The following is a 23672-nucleotide window of genomic DNA, read 5'->3' as shown; positions in this document are numbered from 1 at the left end:
GACACCGGAGGAATGCTTTGTGTGTATCAAACGTCGCAACGTAACTGGGTGACTATAAAGATACTCTACAGGTATCTCCGAAGGTGTTGGTTGAGTTAGTATGGATCAAGACTGGGATTTGTCACTCCGTGTGACGGAGAGGTATCTCGGGGCCCACTCGGTAATACAACATCACACACAAGCCTTGCAAGCAATGTAACTTAGTGTAAGTTGCGGGATCTTGTATTACGGAACGAGTAAAGAGACTTGCCGGTAAACGAGATTGAAATAGGTATGCGGATACTGACGATCGAATCTCGGGCAAGTAACATACCGAAGGACAAAGGGAATGACATACGGGATTATACGAATCCTTGGCACTGAGGTTCAAACGATAAGATCTTCGTAGAATATGTAGGATCCAATATGGGCATCCAGGTCCCGCTATTGGATATTGACCGAGGAGTCTCTCGGGTCATGTCTACATAGTTCTCGAACCCGCAGGGTCTGCACACTTAAGGTTCGACGTTGTTTTATGCGTATTTGAGTTATATGGTTGGTTACCGAATGTTGTTCGGAGTCCCGGATGAGATCACGGACATCACGAGGGTTTCCGGAATGGTCCGGAAACGAAGATTGATATATAGGATGACCTCATTTGATTACCGGAAGGTTTTCGGAGTTACCGGGAATGTACCGGGAATGACGAATGGGTTCCGGGAGTTCACCGGGGGGGCAACCCACCCCGGGGAAGCCCATAGGCTTTGGGGAGACACACCAGCCCTTAGTGGGCTGGTGGGACAGCCCCAAGGGGGCCTATGCGCCAAGAAAAAGAAATCAAAGGAAAAGAAAAAAAAAGAGGGAGGAAGTGGGAAGGGAGGGGGACTCCTCCCACCAAACCAAGTCCAACTCGGTTTGGGGGGGGAGTCCTCCCCCCCTTGGATCGGCCGACCCCTTGAGGGTCCCTTGGACCCCAAGGCAAGGTCCCCCTCCCTCCTCCTATATATATGGAGCTTTTAGGGCAGATTTGAGACGATTTTCTCACGGCTGCCCGACCACATACCTCCATAGTTTTTCCTCTAGATCGCGTTTCTGCAGAGCTCGGGCGGAGCCCTGCTGAGACAAGGTCATCACCAACCTCCGGAGCGCCTCACGCTGCCGGAGAACTCTTCTACCTCTCCGTCTCTCTTGCTGGATCAAGAAGGCCGAGATCATCGTCGAGCTGTACGTGTGCTGAACGCGGAGGTGTCGTCCGTTCGGTACTAGATCGTGGGACTGATCGCGGGATTGTTCGCGGGGCGGATCGAGGGACGTGAGGACGTTCCACTACATCAACCGCGTTCTCTAAACGCTTCTGCTGTACGATCTACAAGGGTACGTAGATCACTCATCCCCTCTCGTAGATGGACATCACCATGATAGGTCTTCGTGCGCGTAGGAAAATTTTTGTTTCCCATGCGACGTTCCCCAACAGTGGCATCATGAGCTAGGTTCATGCGTAGATGTCTTCTCGAGTAGAAAACAAAAGTTTTTGTGGGCGGTGATGTGCGTTTTGCTGCCCTCCTTAGTCTTTTCTTGATTCCGCGGTATTGTTGGATTGAAGCGGCTTGGACCGACATTACTCGTACGCTTACGAGAGACTGGTTTCATCGTTACGAGTAACCCCCTTTGCTCAAAGATGACTGGCAAGTGACGGTTTCTCCAACCTTAGTTGAATCGGATTTGACCGAGGAGGTCCTTGGATGAGGTTAAATAGCAACTCATATATCTCCGTTGTGGTGTTTGCGTAAGTAAGATGCGATCCTACTAGATACCCTTGGTCACCACGTAAAACATGCAACAACAAAATTAGAGGACGTCTAACTTGTTTTTGCAGGGTATGATTGTGATGTGATATGGCCAACGATGTGATTTGATATATTGGATGTATGAGATGATCATGTTGTAATAGAAATATCGACTTGCACGTCGATGGTACGGCAACCGGCAGGAGCCATAGGGTTGTCTTTATACTAACATATGTGCTTGTAGATGCGTTTACTATTTTGCTAGGATGTAGCTTTAGTAGTAATAGCATAAGTAGCACGACAACCCCGATGGCAACACGTTGATGGATGATCATGGCGTGGCGCCGGTGACAAGGAGATCGTGCCGGTGCTTTGGTGATGGAGATCAAGAAGCGCATGATGATGGCCATATCATGTCACTTATGAATTGCATGTGATGTTAATCCTTTTATGCACCTTATTTTGCTTAGAACGACGGTAGAATTATGAGGTGATCTCTCACTAAAATTTCAAGACGAAATTGTGTTCTCCCCGACTGTGCACCGTTGCTACAGTTCGTCGTTTCGAGACACCACGTGATGATCGGGTGTGATAGACTCAACGTTCACATACAACGGGTGCAAAATAGTTGCGCACGCGGAACACTCGGGTTAAGCTTGACGAGCCTAGCATGTGCAGACATGGCCTCGGAACACATGAGACCGAAAGGTCGAGCATGAATCATATAGTTGATATGATTAGCATAGAGATGCTTACCACTGAAACTATTCTCGACTCACGTGATGATCGGACTTGAGATAGTGGATTTGGATCATGTACCACTCAAATGACTAGAGAGATGTACTTTTTGAGTGGGAGTTCTTAAGTAATATGATTAATTGAACTAATTATCATGAACATAGTCTAATGGTCTTTGCGAATTACGATGTAGCTTGCGCTATAGCTCTGCTGTTTTTATATGTTCCTAGAGAAAATTTAGTTGAAAATTGATAGTAGCAAACTTTGCAGACTAAGTCTGTAAAACCGAGGATTGTCCTCATTGCTGCGCAGAAGGCTTATGTCCTTAATGCACCACTCGGTGTGCTGCACCTCGAGCGTCATCTGTGGATGTTGTGAACATCCGACATATACGTTTCTGATGACTACACGATAGTTCAGTGCAAAATACTTAATGGCTTAGAAGCAAGGCGCCGAAAACGTTTTGAAACGTCGCGGAACATAAGTGATGTTCTAAAGAGATGAAATTGTGATTTCATGCTTGTGCCCTTGTTAAGAGGTACAAGACCTCCAACAAGATTCTTTGTCCACAAAGTAAAGGAGAAAAGCTCAATCGTTGAGCGTGTGCTCAGATTGTCTGAGTACGACAATCACTTGAATCAAGTGGGAGTTAATCTTCCAGATGAGATAGTGATGGTTCTCCAAAGTCACTGCCACCAAGCTGTGAGAGCTTCGTGATGAACTATAACATATCAAGGATAGATACAATGATCCTTGAGCGATTCGCGATGTTTGACACTGCGAAAGTAGAAATCAAGAAGGAGCGTCAATAGTTGATGGTTTGTAAAACCACTAAGTTTCAAGAAAGGCAAGGGCTAGAAGGGATACTTCGTGAAACGGCAAAACAGTTGCTACACTAATGAAGAGACCCAAGATTAAACCCAAAACCCGAGACTATGTGCTTCTGTAATGAGGGGAACAGTCACTGAGGCGGAGCAACTCTAGATACTTGGTAGATAAGAAGGCTGGCAAAAGTCGAAAGAAGTGTATTTGATATACATGATGTTGATGTGTACTTTACTAGTACTCCTAGTAGCATGAGGGTATTGGATACCGGTTCGGTTGCTAAGTGATTAGTAACACGAAATGATAGCTACGGCATAAACGGAGACTAGCTAAAGGCGAGGTGACGATACGTGTTGGAAGTGTTTCCAACGTTGATATGATCAAACGTCGCACGCTCCCTCTACCATCGGGATTGGTGTTAAACCTAAATAATTGTTATTTGGTGCTTGCGTTAAGCATGAACATGATTGATCGTGTTTATTGCAATACGATTATTCATTTAAGGAGAATAATGGTTACTCTGTTTTCTTGAATATTCACCTTCAATGGTTTATTGAATCTCGATCATAGTGTTACACATGTTCATGATATTGGTGCCAAAAGATACGAGTTAATGATGATAGTACCACTTACTTGTGGCACTACCACTTGAGTCATGTTAGTATAAATTGCATGAAGAGGCTCCATGCTGATGGATCTTTGTACTCACCTGATTTCGAATCACTAGTGGCATGCAAATCATACCACATGAGCAAGGCCTTGTTTTCATTGAGATGAAACAAGATAGTAACTTGTTGGAAGTGATACATTTTGATGTATGCAGTCCAATGGGTGCTGAGGCACGCAGTGGATATCATTATGTTCTTACTTCAATGATGATTTGAGTAGATACTAGAGTATTTACTTAATGAATCACAAGTCTGAAATATTGAAAAGTTCAATTCTGTTTCGGAGTGAAGTTCGTCGTAACAAGAGGATAAACTGTCTACGATATGATCATAGAAATGAATATCTGAGTTACGAGTTTTGGTACGCAGTTAAGACAATGTGGAAATTGTTTCGCAGTTCATGCCACCTGGAACATCATAGTGTGATGATGTGTGTGAACATCATAGCCACGCACTATTTGGTACGGTGCATACTAAGATGTCTCTTATCGAATTACCACTATCATTTATGGGTTATGCATTAGAGACAACCGCATTCACTTTAAATAGGGCACCACGTATTTCCGTTGAGATGACACAGTATAGACTGAGGTTTAGAGAAATCTAAACTGTCGTTTCTTGAAAGTTTGGGGCTTCGACACTTATGTGAAAAAGTTTCAGTCTGATAAGCTCGAACCCAAAGCGGATAAATGCATCTTCATAGGATATCCAAAACAGTTGGGTACATCTCCTATCTCAGATCCGAAAGCAAAGTGTTTGTTTTCTAGAAACGGATCCTTTCTCGAGGAAAGGTTTCTCTCGAAAGAATTGAGTGGGAGGGTAGTAGAACTTGATGAGGTTATTGAACCATCACTTCAACCAGTGTGTAGCAGGGCGCAGGAAGTTGTTCCTGTGGCGCCTACACCAATTGAAGTGGAAGCTGATGATGGTGATCATTGAGCTTCGAATCAAGTTACTACAAACCTCGTAGGTCGATAAGGTCGCGTACTGCTGCAGAGTAGTACGGTAACCCTGTCTTAGAGGTCATGTTGTTGAGCAACAGTGAATCTACGAGTTATGGAGAAAGCGATGGTGGGCCCAGATTCCGACAAATGGCTGGAAGCCATGAAATCCGAGAGAGAATCCATGGATGAAAACAAAGTGTAGACTTTGTAAGAATTACTTGATAGTCATAGGACTATTGAGTAAAGATGGATCTTTAAAGGAAGACAGACGATGATGGTGATAAATCACTATTAAGAAAAGCTCGACTTGTCGCAAAGATGTTTCCGACAAGATCAAACAGTTGACTATGATGAGACTTTCTCACTCGTAGCGATGCTAAAAGTCTGTTAGAATTATGTTAGTAGTTGCTGCATTATTTATGAAATATTGCATGTAGGATGTCAAAACATTGTTTCCTCGATGGTTTCCTTGAGCAAACATTGTATGAGATACAACCATGAGGTTTTGTCGATCCTAAAGATACTAGCAAGTATGCAAGCTCCAGCGATCCTTGAATGGACCGGTGCAAGCATCTCGGAGTTGGAATATACACTTTGATGAGATGATCAAAGATTTTGGGTTTGTACAAAGTTTGTGAGAAACTTGTATTTCCAAAGAAGTGAGTGGGAGCACTATAGAATTTCTGATAAGAATATGTGGTTGACATATTGTGGATCAGAAGTAATGTAGAATTTTTGTAAAGCATACAAGGTTGTTTGAAAGGAGTTTTTCAAAGGAATACCTGGATTGCGCTACTTGAACGTTGAGCATCAAAGATCTATGGAGATAGATCAAAGGCACTTAATGGAAGTTTCAACAAGATGCATGCCTTGACAAGTTTTTGAAGGAGTTCAAAATGGATCAGCAAAGAAGGAGTTCTTGGTTGCGTTGTGAGGTGTGAATTTGAGTAAGACTCAAAACCCGACCCCAGCAGAATAAAGAGAATAGACGAAGGTCATCTTCTATGCCTTAGCCGTAGAATCTAAAGTATGTCATGCTGTGTACCGCACCTGATGTGTGCCTTGACTCAAAGTAGGTTGAGAGGTACAGAGAGTGATCCATGATTGAATCACTAGCAGCGGTCGAAATTTATCCTTAGTAACTAATGGACTAAGGAATTTTTCTCGATTATGGAGGTGGTTAAAGAGTTTGTCGTAAAGCGTTACGTCAATGCAAGCTTTGACACTAATCCGAATAACTATGAGTAGTGAAACGGATTCGTATAGTAGAGTAGATATTTGGAGCTTTTCCGAATAGCACGTAGTAGCAGCATCTATAAGATGACATAAAGATTTGTAAAGAACGCACGGATCTGAAAGTTTCAGAACCGTTGACTAAAACCTCTCTCACGAGCAAGACGTGATCAGACCCCATAACTATATGGGTGTTGGATTCGTTGGAATCACATGGTGATGTGAACTAGATTATTGACTCTAGTGCAAGTGGGAGACTGTTGGAAATATGCCCTAGAGGCAATAATAAATTAGTTATTATTATATTTCTTAGTTCATGATAATCGTTTATTATCCATGCTATAATTGTATTGATTGGAAACACAGTACTTGTGTGGATACATAGACAAAACACTGTCCCTAGTAAGCCTCTAGTTGACTAGCTCGTTGATCAAAGATGGTCAAGATTTCCTGGCCATAGGCAAGTGTTGTCACTTGATAACGAGATCACATCATTAGGAGAATCATGTGATGGACTAGACCCAAACTAATAGACGTAACATGTTGATCGTGTCATTTTGTTGCTGCTGTTTTCTGCGTGTCAAGTATTTATTCCTATGACCATGAGATCATATAACTCACTGACACCGGAGGAATGCTTTGTGTGTATCAAACGTCGCAACGTAACTGGGTGACTATAAATATACTCTACAGGTATCTCCGAAGGTGTTGGTTGAGTTAGTATGGATCAAGACTGGGATTTGTCACTCCGTGTGACGGAGAGGTATCTCGGGGCCCACTCGGTAATACAACATCACACACAAGCCTTGCAAGCAATGTAACTTAGTGTAAGTTGCGGGATCTTGTATTACGGAACGAGTAAAGAGACTTGCCGGTAAACGAGATTGAAATAGGTATGCGGATACTGACGATCGAATCTCGGGCAAGTAACATACCGAAGGACAAAGGGAATGACATACGGGATTATACGAATCCTTGGCACTGAGGTTCAAACGATAAGATCTTCGTAGAATATGTAGGATCCAATATGGGCATCCAGGTCCCGCTATTGGATATTGACCGAGGAGTCTCTCGGGTCATGTCTACATAGTTCTCGAACCCGCAGGGTCTGCACACTTAAGGTTCGACGTTGTTTTATGCGTATTTGAGTTATATGGTTGGTTACCAAATGTTGTTCGGAGTCCCGGATGAGATCACGGACGTCACGAGGGTTTCCAGAATTGTCCGGAAACGAAGATTGATATATAGGATGACCTCATTTGATTACCGGAAGGTTTTCGGAGTTACCGGGAATGACGAATGGGTTCCGGGAGTTCACCGGGGGGGGCAACCCACCCCGGGGAAGCCCATAGGCTTTGGGGAGACACACCAGCCCTTAGTGGGCTGGTGGGACAGCCCCAAGGGGGCCTATGCGCCAAGAAAAAGAAATCAAAGGAAAAGAAAAAAAAAGAGGGAGGAAGTGGGAAGGGAGGGGGACTCCTCCCACCAAACCAAGTCCAACTCGGTTTGGGGGGGGGAGTCCTCCCCCCCTTGGCTCGGCCGACCCCTTGAGGGTCCCTTGGACCCCAAGGCAAGGTCCCCCTCCCTCCTCCTATATATATGGAGCTTTTAGGGCAGATTTGAGACGATTTTCTCACGGCTGCCCGACCACATACCTCCATAGTTTTTCCTCTAGATCGCGTTTCTGCAGAGCTCGGGCGGAGCCCTGCTGAGACAAGGTCATCACCAACCTCCGGAGCGCCGTCACGCTGCCGGAGAATTCTTCTACCTCTCCGTCTCTCTTGCTGGATCAAGAAGGCCGAGATCATCGTCGAGCTGTACGTGTGCTGAACGCGGAGGTGCCGTCCGTTCGGTACTAGATCGTGGGACTGATCGCGGGATTGTTCGCGGGGCGGATCGAGGGACGTGAGGACGTTCCACTACATCAACCGTGTTCTCTAAACGCTTCTGCTGTACGATCTACAAGGGTACGTAGATCACTCATCCCCTCTCGTAGATGGACATCACCATGATAGGTCTTCGTGCGCGTAGGAAAATTTTTGTTTCCCATGCGACGTTCCCCAACAGAACCCTCCATTAGGGTCATTAACAACCTCTGCAAAAAATTATTAAGCAAACATGAGTACAAGAGTACTCACCAAGACTTTAGGATAACTATCTACTCATGCAATGTATCAATAAGGAATTGTGGGGTTTCATGCGGAAAGCCAGCATTTGACTCGTGGCTAGACAACTTGCATTTTTAAATAATTTTGACAACTTGATTTCTCGCACACGAGTCCACTAACACCACAACAATACTCCATCGTGGAATCATTCCGTCTCCATACGGAAATGCCGTCCACGACACTCACGCTTATCTTGACAATTTTATGAGTAGCCATTAAAGTTATCTATGAACAACATATGTCTCCAAGTAGTCCATATCCGCGTACGCGGCTATTCGAATAGATCATAACCCTGCAGGGGTGTACTTCTTCACGCACACTCTCGCCACTTATCGCCATGTGCACGTCATGCACCTCGGCAACCTTCAAGCGGAAGCCCAGCGAGGGAGTCGGCCACGACCGTTAACCACACCAATACTTAGTCCAGGTCTATCGCCTATCTGAGGGTAACCCGCACGAAAGTCCGGCTGAGGTTTCCGCCACGGCCCCAAACGATGTGCGCAGGGTTCCCAAGCCCACCATCCGGGTGCCACTTGGTACACCGTGCCACTGCCTACCGCATCACGGCCCACCTCTCAGGTGAGCGCTATGCACGGCCTCCAGCATGACTATAAACACCAGAAACTACTTGCAACTCCTGGACCGAGTACTAAGCGATTAATAAGTCGAACAGGGTCATATTTCAGGGCCCAGCATGTGGTAGTATCTCGTCTTGGATTACATACACGGAACTCAGTTCCTAGGAACGGTTCCAATGAAACAACCCGCCATGTACTCCTACATAGCCTTTCACCGGTACCTTTACCAAATCAGGTTCAACACACAACCTTTACTTACTGAACACATTCTCACAATTCTGTTCATCTCCCAGATGACAGACCATACACAACTCTAAGCATAGCATGCATAGCAGGATAAGGCACATCATGGCTCAAGCATCTACCAGGTATGCTAGGTTGCAAGGTTCAGCTATTTACTGTGACAAAGACATGTCATGCAAAGGAAGTGGGTTCAACTAATGTGGCAAAAGCATTTGATCCTAATGCAATAAGTAAGTGCAGGAGCGAGAACATGGGATTTATCGGGATGATCAAAATGGTTGCTTGCCTTGTTGCTCAGAGGAGGGACAATATCCGTTAGTCGGATATTCAGTGGAATCCGGAGGAGCGGAGCCTACCGAAAGAAATGGCAACAAAATTATGCATGAGCATGGCATGAGGATGCAACGTGGTATGTTAATGTAGCTATCATTTATTAGGTTTGAAGTTGATTTGGATCAGATTCAATATCACTTCAAACGAGGTATTCTCGAATACCTCTTTAATTGATTCGACCTGATTCTCAGATCAACTTGTTTTTAACATGCATGGGAAAGATATGTTAAGTTGCTGGTAGTGATTGAACAATGTTTGATCATAGCATTTGAAGTGGAATTCAAATGATTTTCAAATTCCAACTCCAAAGCATTTATTTAATTTAACCTATTCATTATTCTACATGTTTGGTCCGGTAAAATTTTCAAACATGTTTGAAAATGACATATTCAGATTCCTTGGATTTTTTAATACTTTTTCATATATAAATTATTTTCATTGGAGTTACAGATTAATTTCTATGATTTTTAGAAGTTTTGGGCATTTTCTGGAATTCTTTTAAATCAGAAAATGCACTTATTGCGTCAGCCCCACGTCATCATGGCGTCAACCCTCGGCTGACCTGATCAGGTCAAACCCAATAGGGGGGACCCACTAGTCAGCCTCACAGGGATAATCCCGCGCTGACCAGCCCCTGATTGCGTTTGACTTGGCCTGGGGCCCACTGGTCAGTGGCTAATTAGCGTTTAAAACATGGATTAGTGAGGCGAGGTCATCCCCTGTCGGAGACTGACCGGCGGCGACCAGATCCGCGACGGATCTGTGCCGGAGTGTCGCCGGAGATGGCTGTAGTGCTCGGGATCGAGAGCCGAGAGCACTCGGAGGATCCCCAGGCTCGGCCTCATCCAGTACTGGCCTCAGGAAGGGCTGGGGAGGACCGGAGGTCACCGGCGACGAGCGGAGGCGACGGCCGGAGCTCGGGCTCGTCGGTCCAGTGGCTAGGGGGCACGAAACCGAGGGGAAGAAGAGGGGAAATGATCGCAATCTCACGGGGAGTGCAGTGGAGGGCTTAGACGGCTCGGGGCGGCGCTGTGGGCGACGAATCGAACGAAGCTCGCCGGCGGCCGAAGCTTGAAGACGACGGTGCCGTGGGCGTTGCAGGGTTCGGGGGGACTTCTACTTCTGCACGGATGTCCAGCTCATCGAGGCGGAGTGATTGGAGCACTCGGGGGGAAGAACTAGTGGCCAGAGGCACGGGCAGCTCGAGCTCGACCTCCTGTCAATGGCGGCAGAAGGGGAGGAAGGAACCGAGAGGAGAGGGGAGGAATGGCTCGCGGGAATGGATAGGGTTGTGCTCGGGGAGGTTATCCCCGTGCGTGCAAGCGCGAAGCGGCGGCCAGGCAAGCAGGGAGCTGCGTGGAGGCGCCGGGCGTCGCGGCGGCCACCTCCTGCTCCTACTGGCGAGGAGGAAGACGACACAGGGACTGGGCTTGGGTCAGGTAAGCGACAGGCAGGTGTTTTGCCTTTTTTTTCTTGTTTTGTTTTCTGATTTACTAACTATTTTGGTTTGCTATTTATTTCAGCTCCAAAATAGTTTATACAATTATTTTGAACACACCAGAATATTAGTTGGAATATATCCAACCATTCCTGAAGTTTTCAACATTTTTGAAAACTTAAAGTTTTTGAATTCAAATTTAAACTTGAATCCAGTAGCTTTTTGCATTTAAATAAAATGTCAAATGTGTTATGAAAATAGTTTTCTTCACTGCTTATTTGCTTTCATGGATTATCAGAAAAGTTGAACTTTTCTTGAGGTCATTTTGGGTTCATTGATTTGAACAAGTTTAGAATTTTCTTTGAATTTGAGAAGTGGCTAGGGTTTTTGAGTTTTGCTTCACCACTTGCTTTGATCTTGTTGCAATTTTCTTGGATGCAATGCAAAGAAGATATGAGCACAATGCCATACTTTGGTTAGGGTTCCAGGGATGTGACAGACTTCTAATGAAATATCTTAAAAGACTTATATTTAGGAACGGAGGGGGTATTTGCTATGCATGTACGGTCGAGAATACACAGGTGCCCTATGCATGCATGTCGCTTCTCAGTAAAATTTGCACCTGTCGCTTTCAACCACCATCTGCTCTATGCATGCATGTCGCTTCTCAGTAAAATTTGCATATGTCGCTTTCAACCAGCATCTGCTCTATGCATGCATGCATGCATGCATGCGGGTTGGAAAAAATGATTTATCTCATAGATTAATACTTTGATTGAAGATTCACTTTCACCGTTAGGTTCGTCTCGACGAGACCTTCAAAATAAGATCCCATGTTGACATGTTTTGTTGAAAAAAAAATCGTCGTTCCTAATTGCCACATTTATGTCATCATAGTTGTCATTTTACGAGTGTACAGTTGTCATAAAAATTATACATAGTTATCGGACAATAATTTTATACTTCCTCCGTAAACTAATATAAGAGCATTTAGAATACTATTTTAGTAATCTAAACACTCTTATATTAGTTTACAGAGGGAATACTTTTTAAATATTGCAGTGTTATGTGAAGCTAAAAAATGGATATTAAAGCACTAACAATAAGCAAGTAAATGCATGAACCAGCTCAAGCACAATGAATCATGTTTTTTAGTAGGGTATATCGACATTCATAAATCTGATAACCAAGTTAATTTAATGTGAGAACTATGTAACAGATAATGTGACAAGTAAGTGATAGTAATCTGGCAAGTAACGACGAAAAACAAAAGTTATCGAAACATATCGACATGGGATCTAGTTTTGAAGATCTCATCACGATAAAGTCAGTGGTAAAAGCGGAACATTAATTAAATAACGGTTTGAGAGATAAATCTTTTTTAAAATACAACATCGCTAAGCAAGCTCTTCGAATTTGTGCGCATGAGTCGCCGTACGAGGAAAGCGGCTGTGCACTGTGTGCAGTTTAGATTTTTTCATGATACAAATCATGCATGTTGCATTTAATTGGAAGCGATCTTTAAAAAAAGGAAAATTTTAATAGGAGGCGATAGACAGGTTTGCCTCTTTATACCGGTTGTCCTCTTCCTCTGGCACGCTAACAGGCGCGATTTAGCCATGGATGGGATAGGGATGGAATTCTTATTGGAGAAGTGCAATTCAGGATAATCGTAAATTTATCAAAATTTACACTTATTTTAGTTTTGGTAATCGGTTGGGTGTGCGGGGAATATCAGCTAGGGTGATGCAACGAACCCAAGAAACACAATTCCTGGTACAAATCTTCGTTCTACGTAACATGGTGTCAGTTAGAAAATAGAAAATCAGTGATGAACCTGGTGCGCGTACCTGATCTAAAAATAAAAATATGACTGTATCAGGCAGAGTGCATCTTATTTCAGTTGATTAAGAAAATAAGAAATATTATTTAAAAATAAAAATAGCATAATGATTTTTACAGTTTCCTATAAAGAAGTGCTAGAGGGGCATCTCAATTGAAAAGATTAGGAACACTGATGTAGGATCTGCGGTTGGCTAAAAACTTGACGAGTGACAATAGCCGAATGGTTTCCAGCCTTTGCTAGAGGGGCCCAACATAAATTATCATTTTGTATGGGTGATTGATCATGTTCCCATGCGAGTATAAAAGATGAGAATTTCTTGAAATTTTACATCTGAAAAATGCTGATTAGTAGACTTGGATTGCCATGGGTTAACCTGAGGAGCAGTTGTGGTATGACATGGACGAACTAAAGGAGGATGTATGTTCAATTGGAAACAGAATTGCAAACCAACCTGTGGTTGTGTGGTTAGGAGGACAATGAAATCTCTTGTTAATCAGAGTTCAAGTCTCGGGCTTGACGTTGGTGCTTATATTTTTTTGATTTATTTTAAATCTTTCGACGATGTGTTTTTAGTGGAAGGAGACGTTCTCATCGATAATGAAGGTCTCTTTGATGATTTCGTCAATCTCAAGGTGTTGTGCTGGCTTAGTCTTTCGGCAAGGGGCGGTCGCCTTGGCCCCCACACGGAGAGATAGATATGCAGTAACTAGGTAGTCTATGGCCCTCTGTCAAAGAAAGCAGCAGCTATTCCAGCCCTAGGCCGCCGACGCCCGACGTTGGTAATGGTACTGTTGCCACCTTCCTCCTGTACTCGTGGTAATTTCCTTCCGAATTTGCTGTTGATTTCTCATAACCGATTTGATCATCAGGTATATAATATTGCCGTTCCTTGATGCATAGTGGGTACTGTTCAACAATTGATGCAATACTATTTTTCCAGCGCTGTGTGTTATCGTGCCATATATGCATCGGGTTGCAAAAAAAGGAAAAGCAAAAAGGTTGTGGATCAATCGGTACAATCACAAAAGTCATGGTATTTAAATATATATTTGGATTTTTATTGAGCCTGGACACCCTTAAGTCATGAGGTGATTATGAACTATAAAAGGGTGTTGCACAAAATTTCATGAACTTTCTCTCTTGATGGTTCATCTCATGTTGAGGTATATGATCTTATTTCCGAAATGAAGATTCTGATATTCACTTTGCCAGACCACGTACTATCTGCCGAAAAGCTTTTACTATGTGTGCCATTCACTTTGCCAGACCGTATTTACTATGTGTGCAACATTCACATGGGATGAAAAGCTTTTGAAAATTGAAATTATTGAAGAACTGTCTGATGTCAACAATGAATAAAGAGAGGTTAAATAGTTTGGCAACATTATCCAATGAAAAGAAATCATTGGATGAGATTGACATCACCCCCATCAGAAGCCACTTTGCATCGAGGAATGTTAGAAGAATATTTTAAGGCAATATCTATAGATTATTTGATACACATACTTCGGGTTAATTCAGGTCCTACCGATAGTAATAATTGTGTATATATATACATATATGTGCTAATTGTTATTATTATGTGATGCCTATATTAAGGGCTTCGAGTTTTAATTTAGTCTCGGGCCCCCCAAAATGTCAGGACCGGCCCTGTCTCTCAGAGGTGTTCATAGACATAGGATGTGCGTGCGTGCATTCATAGAGGTGACTACATGCTCGTGTATCTTGACGACCACGATTTTATTTTGTTCAAAAAAAAGTTAGAAACGGAATTACTCTAGGGCATGATTGTTTTTAGAATAAACTGCTAGTATAAAATGATAAAGAACCCGGATGCATTTATGTTCATAGTGTGTGAAAAATTGACCATATCCTGAATAAGTTGTTGTATACTTGCGAGGTTGGCCGGCGTACACTTATGTGTGTCTCACATAAAGAGTGGTTGCTACATTACCCGTTTAAAAGAGCATGACTTTCCCCTGCAAAAAACTAGAGCAAGACTTTGAGAGGAAGTCACTTTGCATAGCAAATTTGTCAGCGGAATTTTCTGACAAAAAACGCAAAGTAATGTGGAAAAGGCATCTAGACAATGCATGTGAAGTTAAAAATGTCATTCCAAGGTGTGGCTGTAAAAGCAATTCCAATCTGCATAATTTCTCTTTTTTTTCTTTAAATGTCAACGAAGAAATGATGTTTTTCAGTGATTCCTGTACTAAAACGCACATATTATGTTGGTGGTTACACGATAATTATTTGTCCTAGAAATTTGATACACCAAATCGGACGAGGTGGCGCAGATTTGTTAACTAGCCGGAGGAACAGTGTGTTGTGATCTCTCCCAGTACTAAATGCTGGCACTTGTTCGTGCGATGGTACGGTCACTAGTTAAGATCTGCTGCCACTGTGCAATACGGTGTCGTATAAAAGCTTGCCGGGTGGAATACGTGAGACAAGTACGGATCTGCGCCTGATCACTGGGAAGACCGACGCCCAAGATAGCGAGCTCCAGCGTGCTCGGCCTCCAAAGAGAATTTTCGGCCTTTGTATATGTCTTGTAAACTATAATGTACACCTTTGTATATCCCTATATATATATGAAATAGCCACACCCGTCTTAGGGTGTCAAGCAGTTTTCCAACAATCACGTTTTACAGACACGAGTTTGCTTAGCCAGAAACTTCCAACAAAAACATCAACACCGATAACAAATATCAGGCTATTACAATCATTTTTCTCAATATAAACCAGTTTGGCTGTAGTGTATTTTTCTACAATCAATTTTCTCAATATAAACCAGTTTGGCTTAGTGTATTCTTACTTGGAAACATTGGTTAGGCTGATGCTCGTCATACATAGCATGTAGGCAGAGTCAGGTATTTCGAATTATTTTTTTTTTGGCATAGCACTAGAATGAGGATGCTTGATTAATGGAATCATTCGACTAGTCATCAAAAGCTGCATACAGTTCAGGTAATAAAAACTGCGTACAGTTCAAAACTTTCTGACATTTTAAAGCAAAAACATCATACTACTAACAAATTAGGGATTACAAGGCAAATGAACCATGGAGAAGTGCAGTACAAATTTCTCAATAAACTACACCAACAGACAAACCATAACACTATTTAGTGAGCTCGAGACAAAGTCAGGCTTAAGAACAGTATCAGATAAATAAATCCAACTTGCAGCTTAAATATTTTAAGTAAGAGTGCTTTCTTCATACAAATACAAATCGATATTCTCGACTAGGTGGATAAGATTGAAGTACGTAGTATACATGGTATAAACAAGTAGGCACTTTCTTACACCTCAATTAGTATATGCAATATATGCTTAGAGTATTACAATGAAATGGAAACTGAAATGCAGAACACATAAGCAATCACAAAAAGATGTGTTCGTCAGGTACCCTATGCTAGACATGTGGCTTCCTGCATCTATCCTCAAGCAGTGGCATCTACAACTTCTGCCGGCTGGGAGAAAGGAACAAATTCAACAACCAAGGTCTTTCAGTATCTGATCCCTTTTGCAACCTCAAAGAAATGGGCAACATTTTCCTCGGGAGTCCCCACCTTAATGCCATGACCAAGGTTCAATACATGTCCTTGACTACCAGCCTTCTGCACGGTGTCGTAAATCCGCTTGGTTATGAACTCTTTCGATCCAAAAAGAACACCAGGGTCCACGTTCCCTTGAACTGCTATGTTGGATCCCAATCGTTTCCTACCCTCAGCCATATCAACTGTCCAGTCCAAACTAACAACATCAACACCCGTCAACGGAAGCCTTTCCAGCAATCCACCAGATCCGCTTGCATATAATATCAGAGGTAAGTCAGGATGTGTTTCCTTGACAGAATCCACGATTTGCTTAAGATATGGCAAGCTGAATTCCTCAAAATCAACTGGGCTGAGTTCTGTCGCCCACGAGTCAAAAATTTGGACAGCTTGGGCGCCATTGTCAGCTTGGTATTTAATGTAGTTAGCCATGGAAGTTGTAAACTTCTGTAGCAAATTATGTAGAATCTACAAGAAATAGAGAGCAGCGATCAAGGTCAATATTTATTTTCACAAGACCACACAACATCAGAGAAGGTTAGAAGGAAAGGAAACATAACCCAACTACATATCTCTCATTTCATTCACTGAACAATAAATAAGAATAATGAATATGACAACAGATTTCCCATATGATTCATGCTAATAAAATATAATGCTGTCATTTGCAGTGTATTAACATATAACTATATAAGCCAACTAAATTATTATTATGGGATTGCTAACAGCAGCACTATCAGTAAGTCGACTACAAAAGGCACTATCCGCAAGTTTCAACCTATTCAGCACTGGGATAGTTTCGAAGGAAGAAATAGTAAATTGACTCGGAAGGAAGAAAATGTGTTGTGCAAAAATATTGATTAGAACTAGGATTATCTACAATACCGCTGGCTCTGCGAAGGCCATTCTCTTTATCTTTGAGAAATTCTTGGATGAACCTCCCTCCACGCAATAAGATGCCAAGGTAAAGGGAGCTCCAACAAAACCAAGCACAGCAGCTTCATTCTTAACCTGAGAAGAAAACAGTGGAATCCCCCTGTTAAAATGTTGTTACTGCTAAAACAACAGCAGAGTCGAGCACTCATAGCCTCATGCTCTTTAAGGAAAATATTCTGTTAGTTTAAACAGTCAATAAATATTGAAACTGTTCCAATTATAATAATTACCATGATATTTACAGCTCCAAAATTGTGTCGTTAATAAATAATCTAATTGTATTATAATGATGAAAATGTTATTTAAATGAACATTGCAATATCGAGCACTCGTCATGACAAATAGCATGCATACCCATTACTGGATGTGCTACTGCAATTGTACAGATTCAGAAAGTAATGGTACTCCCTCGTTTTTGTATACAATGCCACTTGTTTTCTGTGTCAACCATTGACTTATAATTTTGGTCAACAGAATATGGGTTATGTGTCATCAAAAATATATCAGAAAGTTCTATGAAATGTGCATCCAATGGCATACTTTTTATGGCATATAACTCACATTTTGTTGGTAAAAATAATGGTCAAAGTTAGACATAAAAATACGAAGTGGCCTTGTATACAAAAACGGGGGGAGTACTACTGATACCAATGCCAATGAGCTGCGTACAATTCATATATGAAAATACGGAAGAAGCCTATTGCCATGGAGAGCATGATACTATATAGCCTAAAGACTCCCAGTAAGCATGATAGGAACTGAGTCCCTACCAGGGCGAGGCCTCAGATTATAGGGGTGGAAGAGGGGTTGACGAGGTGAGGCGCGCGGTCGACGGCGGCGAGGCGCCGTGATCGCAAGAGAGAGGGAGAACCGAGGCGGCTAGGGTTTGATGCGCCGGCTCCTGATGGGAGCCGAGCAAATATGATTGCTTCTGCTTGATTAAAACTGAGTCCTTACATGAGTATATATAATCTCCCTATGCTAACAAATATGATAAACTGGGCTAAGCCCCTAATAACGATAAGATAGTTGGCCAGGCCTTTTAACTGCCTACGCCAGTGGGCCCCCTCCCGCTATATTGTATACTGGTCATAACATCTCTCCCCGCGTGCGCAAACAACTCGTCCTCGAGCTGGAAGTCGGGGAATTGCTTGCGGAACTCGTCCAGGGGCTCCCAAGTAGCGTCCTCCTCCGGAAGGCCTTGCCACTGGATCAAGAGGCGCCACACACCCCGGCTTTGCTGGGCCTTCAACGCCTTCGCTGGACCAGGAAGGAGACGGCCATCGGAGGTCGGTGGAAGATCCGACGCAGCCGCCGGTGGCTCACCGCGGAAGGGCTTCAACAAGCCCACATGAAAGACGCCGTGGATGCGGGCGCTAGGCGGTAGGCGACGTTGCCGATGCGTTCCAACACCGGAAACGGACCAGCATAGCAAGGACCCAGCTTGCACTTGGCGCGGGGGGTCGAGTGACTGCATAGTGCGGTGGAGAAGCCGCAGCCACACCCAGTCGCCCACTGCAAACTCCGCCTCGCGGCCGGCCGAGTGCGCCAGTAGAATAGCCTGGTGACGGAGATCGTCGTGATCCGGCACGAAGAGGCGCCGCCCGTGCAGGAGTAACCCGTCGTCCATGCGCCACGGTGCCGGCAAGTCGCCCTCCTCAAGGCACTGCCGAAGGAGTTGCCCATTCGCGGCCGTCGCCGTGGCTCGGTGGATGTCGTCGAGGAAGGCGAACGACGGCCCGGAGCTGATGCAAAGGGCGGCGCCCTCGGTGTCGATGGCGCCCGCGTCGTGGTCGGTGTCGCGACGGGGCAAGGCGTCCGCCACGATCTTGAGGTGGCCGGGCCGGTACTCAATCGTGAAGTCGAAGTCAAAAAGCTTGCTGATCCACTAGTGCTGCGGAACGGTGGATAGGCGCTGGTCCAGCAGAAACTTGAGGCTGTAGTGATCTGTGCGAATCAGGAAAGGCCTCCCATATAGATACGGCCGTAAGTGGGCGCACAGCCTAGACCAAACTAATGAACTCCCGCTCGTAGGCCGCGAGCTTGTGGTGACGCGTGGCGAACGGCCTGCTGAAGAACGCGAACGGCCCGGCGCCCTGGTGTAGGACGGCGCCGAACCCCACTCCCGAAGCATCGCAGTCGACCATGAACTATTGATCGAAGTCAGGCATCTGGAGGACCGGTCCTATGGTAAGAGCCTCCTTAAGTGACCGGAAGCCGTAAGCCACCTCACCATCATAAGAGAAGGCATCGCGGCACAACAATCGGGTGAGCGGTGCGGCGATAAACTTCCGGTAGTAGCCCGCGAGGCCCAAAAAACCACAGAGGGCCCGCGGCGAGTGCGGCCTCGGCCAGGATGCGACAGCCGCAACCTTGTCGGCAGCCATGGCGACTCCCTCTGCCGAGATGACGTGGCCAGATAGGCGACGGACGTCATGCCGAACGAGCACTTCGAGCGCTTGAGGTGCAGCTGGTGCGCCCGAAGCTCGTTGAACATGATGGCGATGTCCTCCAAGTGCTCCGCCCATGAGGAGTTGTAGATGAGAATGCCGCCGAAGAAAACGAGCACAAACCGCCGTAAGTAGGGGCGAAGGACGTCGTTCATCAAGGCCTGGAATGTCGCCGGTGCATTGGAGAGGCCGAAAGGCATCACCAAGAACTCGAAGTGGCCGTGATGGGTGTGAAATGACGTCTTGGGGACGTCGTCCGGGTACATCCGAACCTGGTGGTAGCCTGAGCGAAGGTCGAGCTTAGTGAAGAAGCGTGCCCCGTGTAGCTCGTCCAGAAGCTCATCCACGACTAGTATGGGAAATTTGACCTTGGACGTCTTGGTGTTAAGAGCACAATGGTGGATGCAGAAGCGCCACGAGTCGTCGGTCTTGCGAACGAGGAGCACCGGCACCGAGAACGGCAAGGTAGAGATCCGGGTGATGCCCAAGGCGAGCATGACCACGCACTGTCGCTCCAGCTCGTCCTTCTGAAGCTGTGAGTAGCGGTATGGCCGTATGGCGATGGGGGCTGTGCCCGGGAGGAGGTGAATGCGGTGGTCGTAGACCTGGGCTGGCGGGAGGCCCTCTGGCTCGTCGAAGAGGTCGTCGTGCTGCTGTAGAAGACGAGCCAACAGGGGCGGCTCTGGTTCGACGGCAGCCACCGTCAGCTGTGGCTGAGGGGCCGCTGGTGCAGCGTCACCCATGCCCTTCCACCGAACGCGACAACCCAGCCGCCAGAAGGTCATCGACAGGGCGTTGAAGTCCCAAAGGATGGGACCCAGGGTCCGCAAAAAGTCGACGCCGAGGATGAAGTCGAAACAGCCCAAGTCGATGCCCACGCACGTGATGGCGAAGTGCTCGTCGCTGATGACAATGGGGACATGCCGCGCAATCCCCTGGCAGTGGAGGCGGTCACCGTTAGCCACGGTAACCCAGAGTTGTTCCCCGCCCGTCGGATGGAGCGCCAGGCGACACATGGTAGACTCGGGCAGAAAGTTATGGGTGGAGCCCATATCCAGGAGGGCTAGGAGGCGCTCCCTATTGACTGTCACCGGCAGCAGCATAGTCTTCTCCGCCCGTATACCCGCGAGGGCATGGAGAGAGACCACGAGGGCATGGAGGGAGACCACGCGCCAGTGGACCCCCTCCAGCTATATTGTATACCGGTCATAACAAAGCAAGTCTCCAAAAGTAAATAATATATCAAAAGTATCTAAAAGTTGTTTACGGACAGAGGACCAAATAGAGGTACAATGGGTAATTTAAGAATCAGATGAAGTTATAGCTTTTAAAATGTGGAGTTCCAATGAAGCCATGAAACCAATGCAAAAGCATGCACGCGAGCTTTTCAGATTCAGATATAACACTATCATGATTCAACTTATCTACAATATTATCATAACTCTGAAAAGCTCCAAGTAATGCAACATTGAGAAATTGATACAACTAGTTAGCAACTTGATAATTGATGTATTAGAATGTCACACTTTGAAGAAGAAAGGTCTGGATGGACCATAAAAGTGTAAATGAAATGTTGCTATCCAAGTATCCAAGAATGCTTTTGAAAGAAACACCTATTTCAAATTCCCATGCAACTCTGAAGAGTATACTAACCTCTCCTCGCAGCAAATTTAAAGCCTGTCCTACATAAGGGACCCACTCCTCTGGAACGAATTCTCTGACTTCGTTCACAGCCGCTGCTGTTCTTAAGGGATCATATATCACTGGACCTTTTCCTTTCACAATGTCAAAAGGTATGTTCATCCCAGGAAGTGGAGTAAGGATATCCGAGAACAAGATAACCTAGGAAAGGCAAATGACCAAAAAAAACTGCATCAATAATTGAACATCAGATACTGGCAACATCTCAAGTTGTGTAAGCCTTTGAGACTTGCAAAAGAGAAATTTCAAAAAACATACAGAAAGGGCCAAAGTCCACAGCTTACTCCATCAGGCTTGAAAACCTTCCATGGCTGCAGAGAGATCTCAACAACAAGGTCAACATTTTCTGATCTTTCACGGAACAAAGGATATTTCTCACAGAGATTTTGGTAGCTCTGTTACAAAAATCAAAATGCCAACATGTTAAGAAAAGAAGGGCCCTCTTTTCTTGGTACAAAAGAAAAATAGCACAACGAAAAGGAGCGATCAGTCATTACTCAAAAACCATGAAAAAAAAATTCATGTTTACTTTAAAAATAAACAAAATATATTCTGCCGTCCAACAACTTGATTTGTTTTTTATGAACAGAACTGCAATTAAAATCGTACCTGGAGGATTTGAAAACAGGATACACTAGGAATGGTCACTATTTCTGCATTCTGCAGATAGTTATGCCAGCCTCTGGTTACCTTAACTAGTCAAGACATCTCACGCCCTATTAAACTAGTAATTACTAATGTAGTTTACAATCATGTATTATCTTGTTATAAACTTATAGTTCGATGTGATTTTCTCAGGCTCAATTCTTACTGAAACCATAGCAACTTCAAGTAATTTAAATTCGCTCTGTCCAGTTGCGTCTTGAGTTAGTGACTCTCTTTCTCTAACTGTTTTCGACTTTATTTCTCTAATTGCATGCCTGGGTGCTAACTGGGAAATGCTTGTGAAGAGAATAAGCGCCGTTTCAGATCATGTCGTTATTTAGAATGAACCTGCCTTCATGTACCTCCCGGCCTGCCTCATGAGCCAGACAGGCGGCCTCTCCACCTTCTTCCCCTTGATTGCGCTCACTAGCAGCGGCTCCTCCGCCGTCCCGGCCACAGCCGCCTCCGCAACAGCCTCTGAAACACCCCCAACCAAAATAACCCCTAGACGCTTACATCTCTCATAAAAATCTTGTGCCAAGCCACCAAACTGGTGAAAAGAGGAGGGGGCAGCTCACCTCCGACGGCGCTGCAGCGGATGGAGGGGAGCGGCTGGCGGGCGAGGCCTGCGCCGGCGCGGGTTGTCATGCGGAGGAGGGAAGTGGACGGCAGCGAGAGGGGCGGGCACGCGGTCGCCATTGAGGCTGGTGGGGCGAGCCGCAGAGTGGGAAGGCGACGACCTCGGCTCCGGGGAGAGTCGAAGCGGATGGGATGCGATGAGAAATCCGGATTTGGGATGAGATGTCTGCTTACGCCGATAATAGTGTGGGCGAGCGAGGATGGCAATGGGTAGGGTATGGGCAGTGTACAGCAATATCATATCCATACCCGTATAGTTAATGGGTATAAAATTCTACCCATATCTATACCTATATAAATATTTTATATAATAAAGCGGTTATTGCTTTCGTTGAAAAACCCATTACAACATTTTTATAAAAAAAACCCTGTAATTTTTGTTATTCAACCCGCGCTTCATCATTTATCTGCAACGCAAAAGGAAAAAACGATTAGCTGCAAAAATTATACCCGTACGCATTGCCTCCTCCCGTCGACCCTGGGCCACCCTCGCATGTGCCCAGGCCGCCGCCACACCACTCGCCGCCGCGGCCGGCATCAACCGTCACCGCTGCCGATCTCAACCCACCCGCCTCCACGGATGTACCTCTCCCCGCTCACTGCCCCTGTTGCGGCGCTCGAGCGCATCGCGTCGACCCTGGTCCACCCTGGCCTGTGCCCAGGCCGCTGCCACACCACTCGCCGCCACGGCCGACCTCAACCACCACTGTTGTCGATCTCAACCCACTCGCCTCCGCGGTCGTACCTCTGCCCGCTTGCTGCCCCCGTTTCGGCGCTCGAGCACAACTTCTGAATCAAATCAACGCGACAGCTACAGCGACTTGGGATGATGCGTCTGCTCGATGCAGAACGGCGGCGGCGCGTGGATAAGGTGCGGCGGAGCGAAGTACTTGCAGGTGGAGGCGGGCCTCGATGGCTCACACGGGAAACTCCGAGGTTATGGCGCGGCAACGACGACTCCTTA

General features: G+C 45.3%; 1 protein-coding gene across 1 annotated transcript; it reads right to left on the bottom strand.

Annotated features, from left to right (window-relative positions):
* Window positions 1-16063: 16063 nt before the first annotated feature.
* On the bottom strand, window positions 16064-22939 carry LOC123448678 (uroporphyrinogen decarboxylase). The gene is made up of 6 exons (XM_045125645.1): window positions 22648-22939; window positions 22422-22546; window positions 21709-21819; window positions 21377-21565; window positions 17223-17348; window positions 16064-16805 (listed from the first exon to the last, which is right to left on the bottom strand). Exons 1-6 carry the CDS (start codon window positions 22766-22768, stop codon window positions 16290-16292), a joined length of 1188 nt encoding a protein of 395 aa, XP_044981580.1. The 5' UTR covers window positions 22769-22939; the 3' UTR covers window positions 16064-16289.
* Between the last annotated feature and the right edge of the window lie 733 nt (window positions 22940-23672).

The sequence above is a fragment of the Hordeum vulgare genome, chromosome 4H, assembly GCF_904849725.1.
Source record: "Hordeum vulgare subsp. vulgare chromosome 4H, MorexV3_pseudomolecules_assembly, whole genome shotgun sequence".
NCBI lineage: Eukaryota > Viridiplantae > Streptophyta > Magnoliopsida > Poales > Poaceae > Hordeum > Hordeum vulgare.
The sequence above is the reverse complement of the archived record's forward strand: the minus strand, read 5'-3'. Positions and strand labels throughout refer to the sequence as shown.

Coding starts and splice junctions, on each gene's coding strand:
- LOC123448678 (XM_045125645.1), bottom strand. CDS start 22,768: ATGGCGACCGCGTGCCCGCCCCTCTCGCTGCCGTCCACTTCCCTCCTC. Junction 21,820..22,421: donor AGGCCGGGAGGTACATGAAG/GCAGGTTCATTC, acceptor TTTTTGTAACAG/AGCTACCAAAATCTCTGTGA. Junction 17,349..21,376: donor TAAATTTGCTGCGAGGAGAG/GTTAGTATACTC, acceptor TTTTCTTCTCAG/GTTAAGAATGAAGCTGCTGT.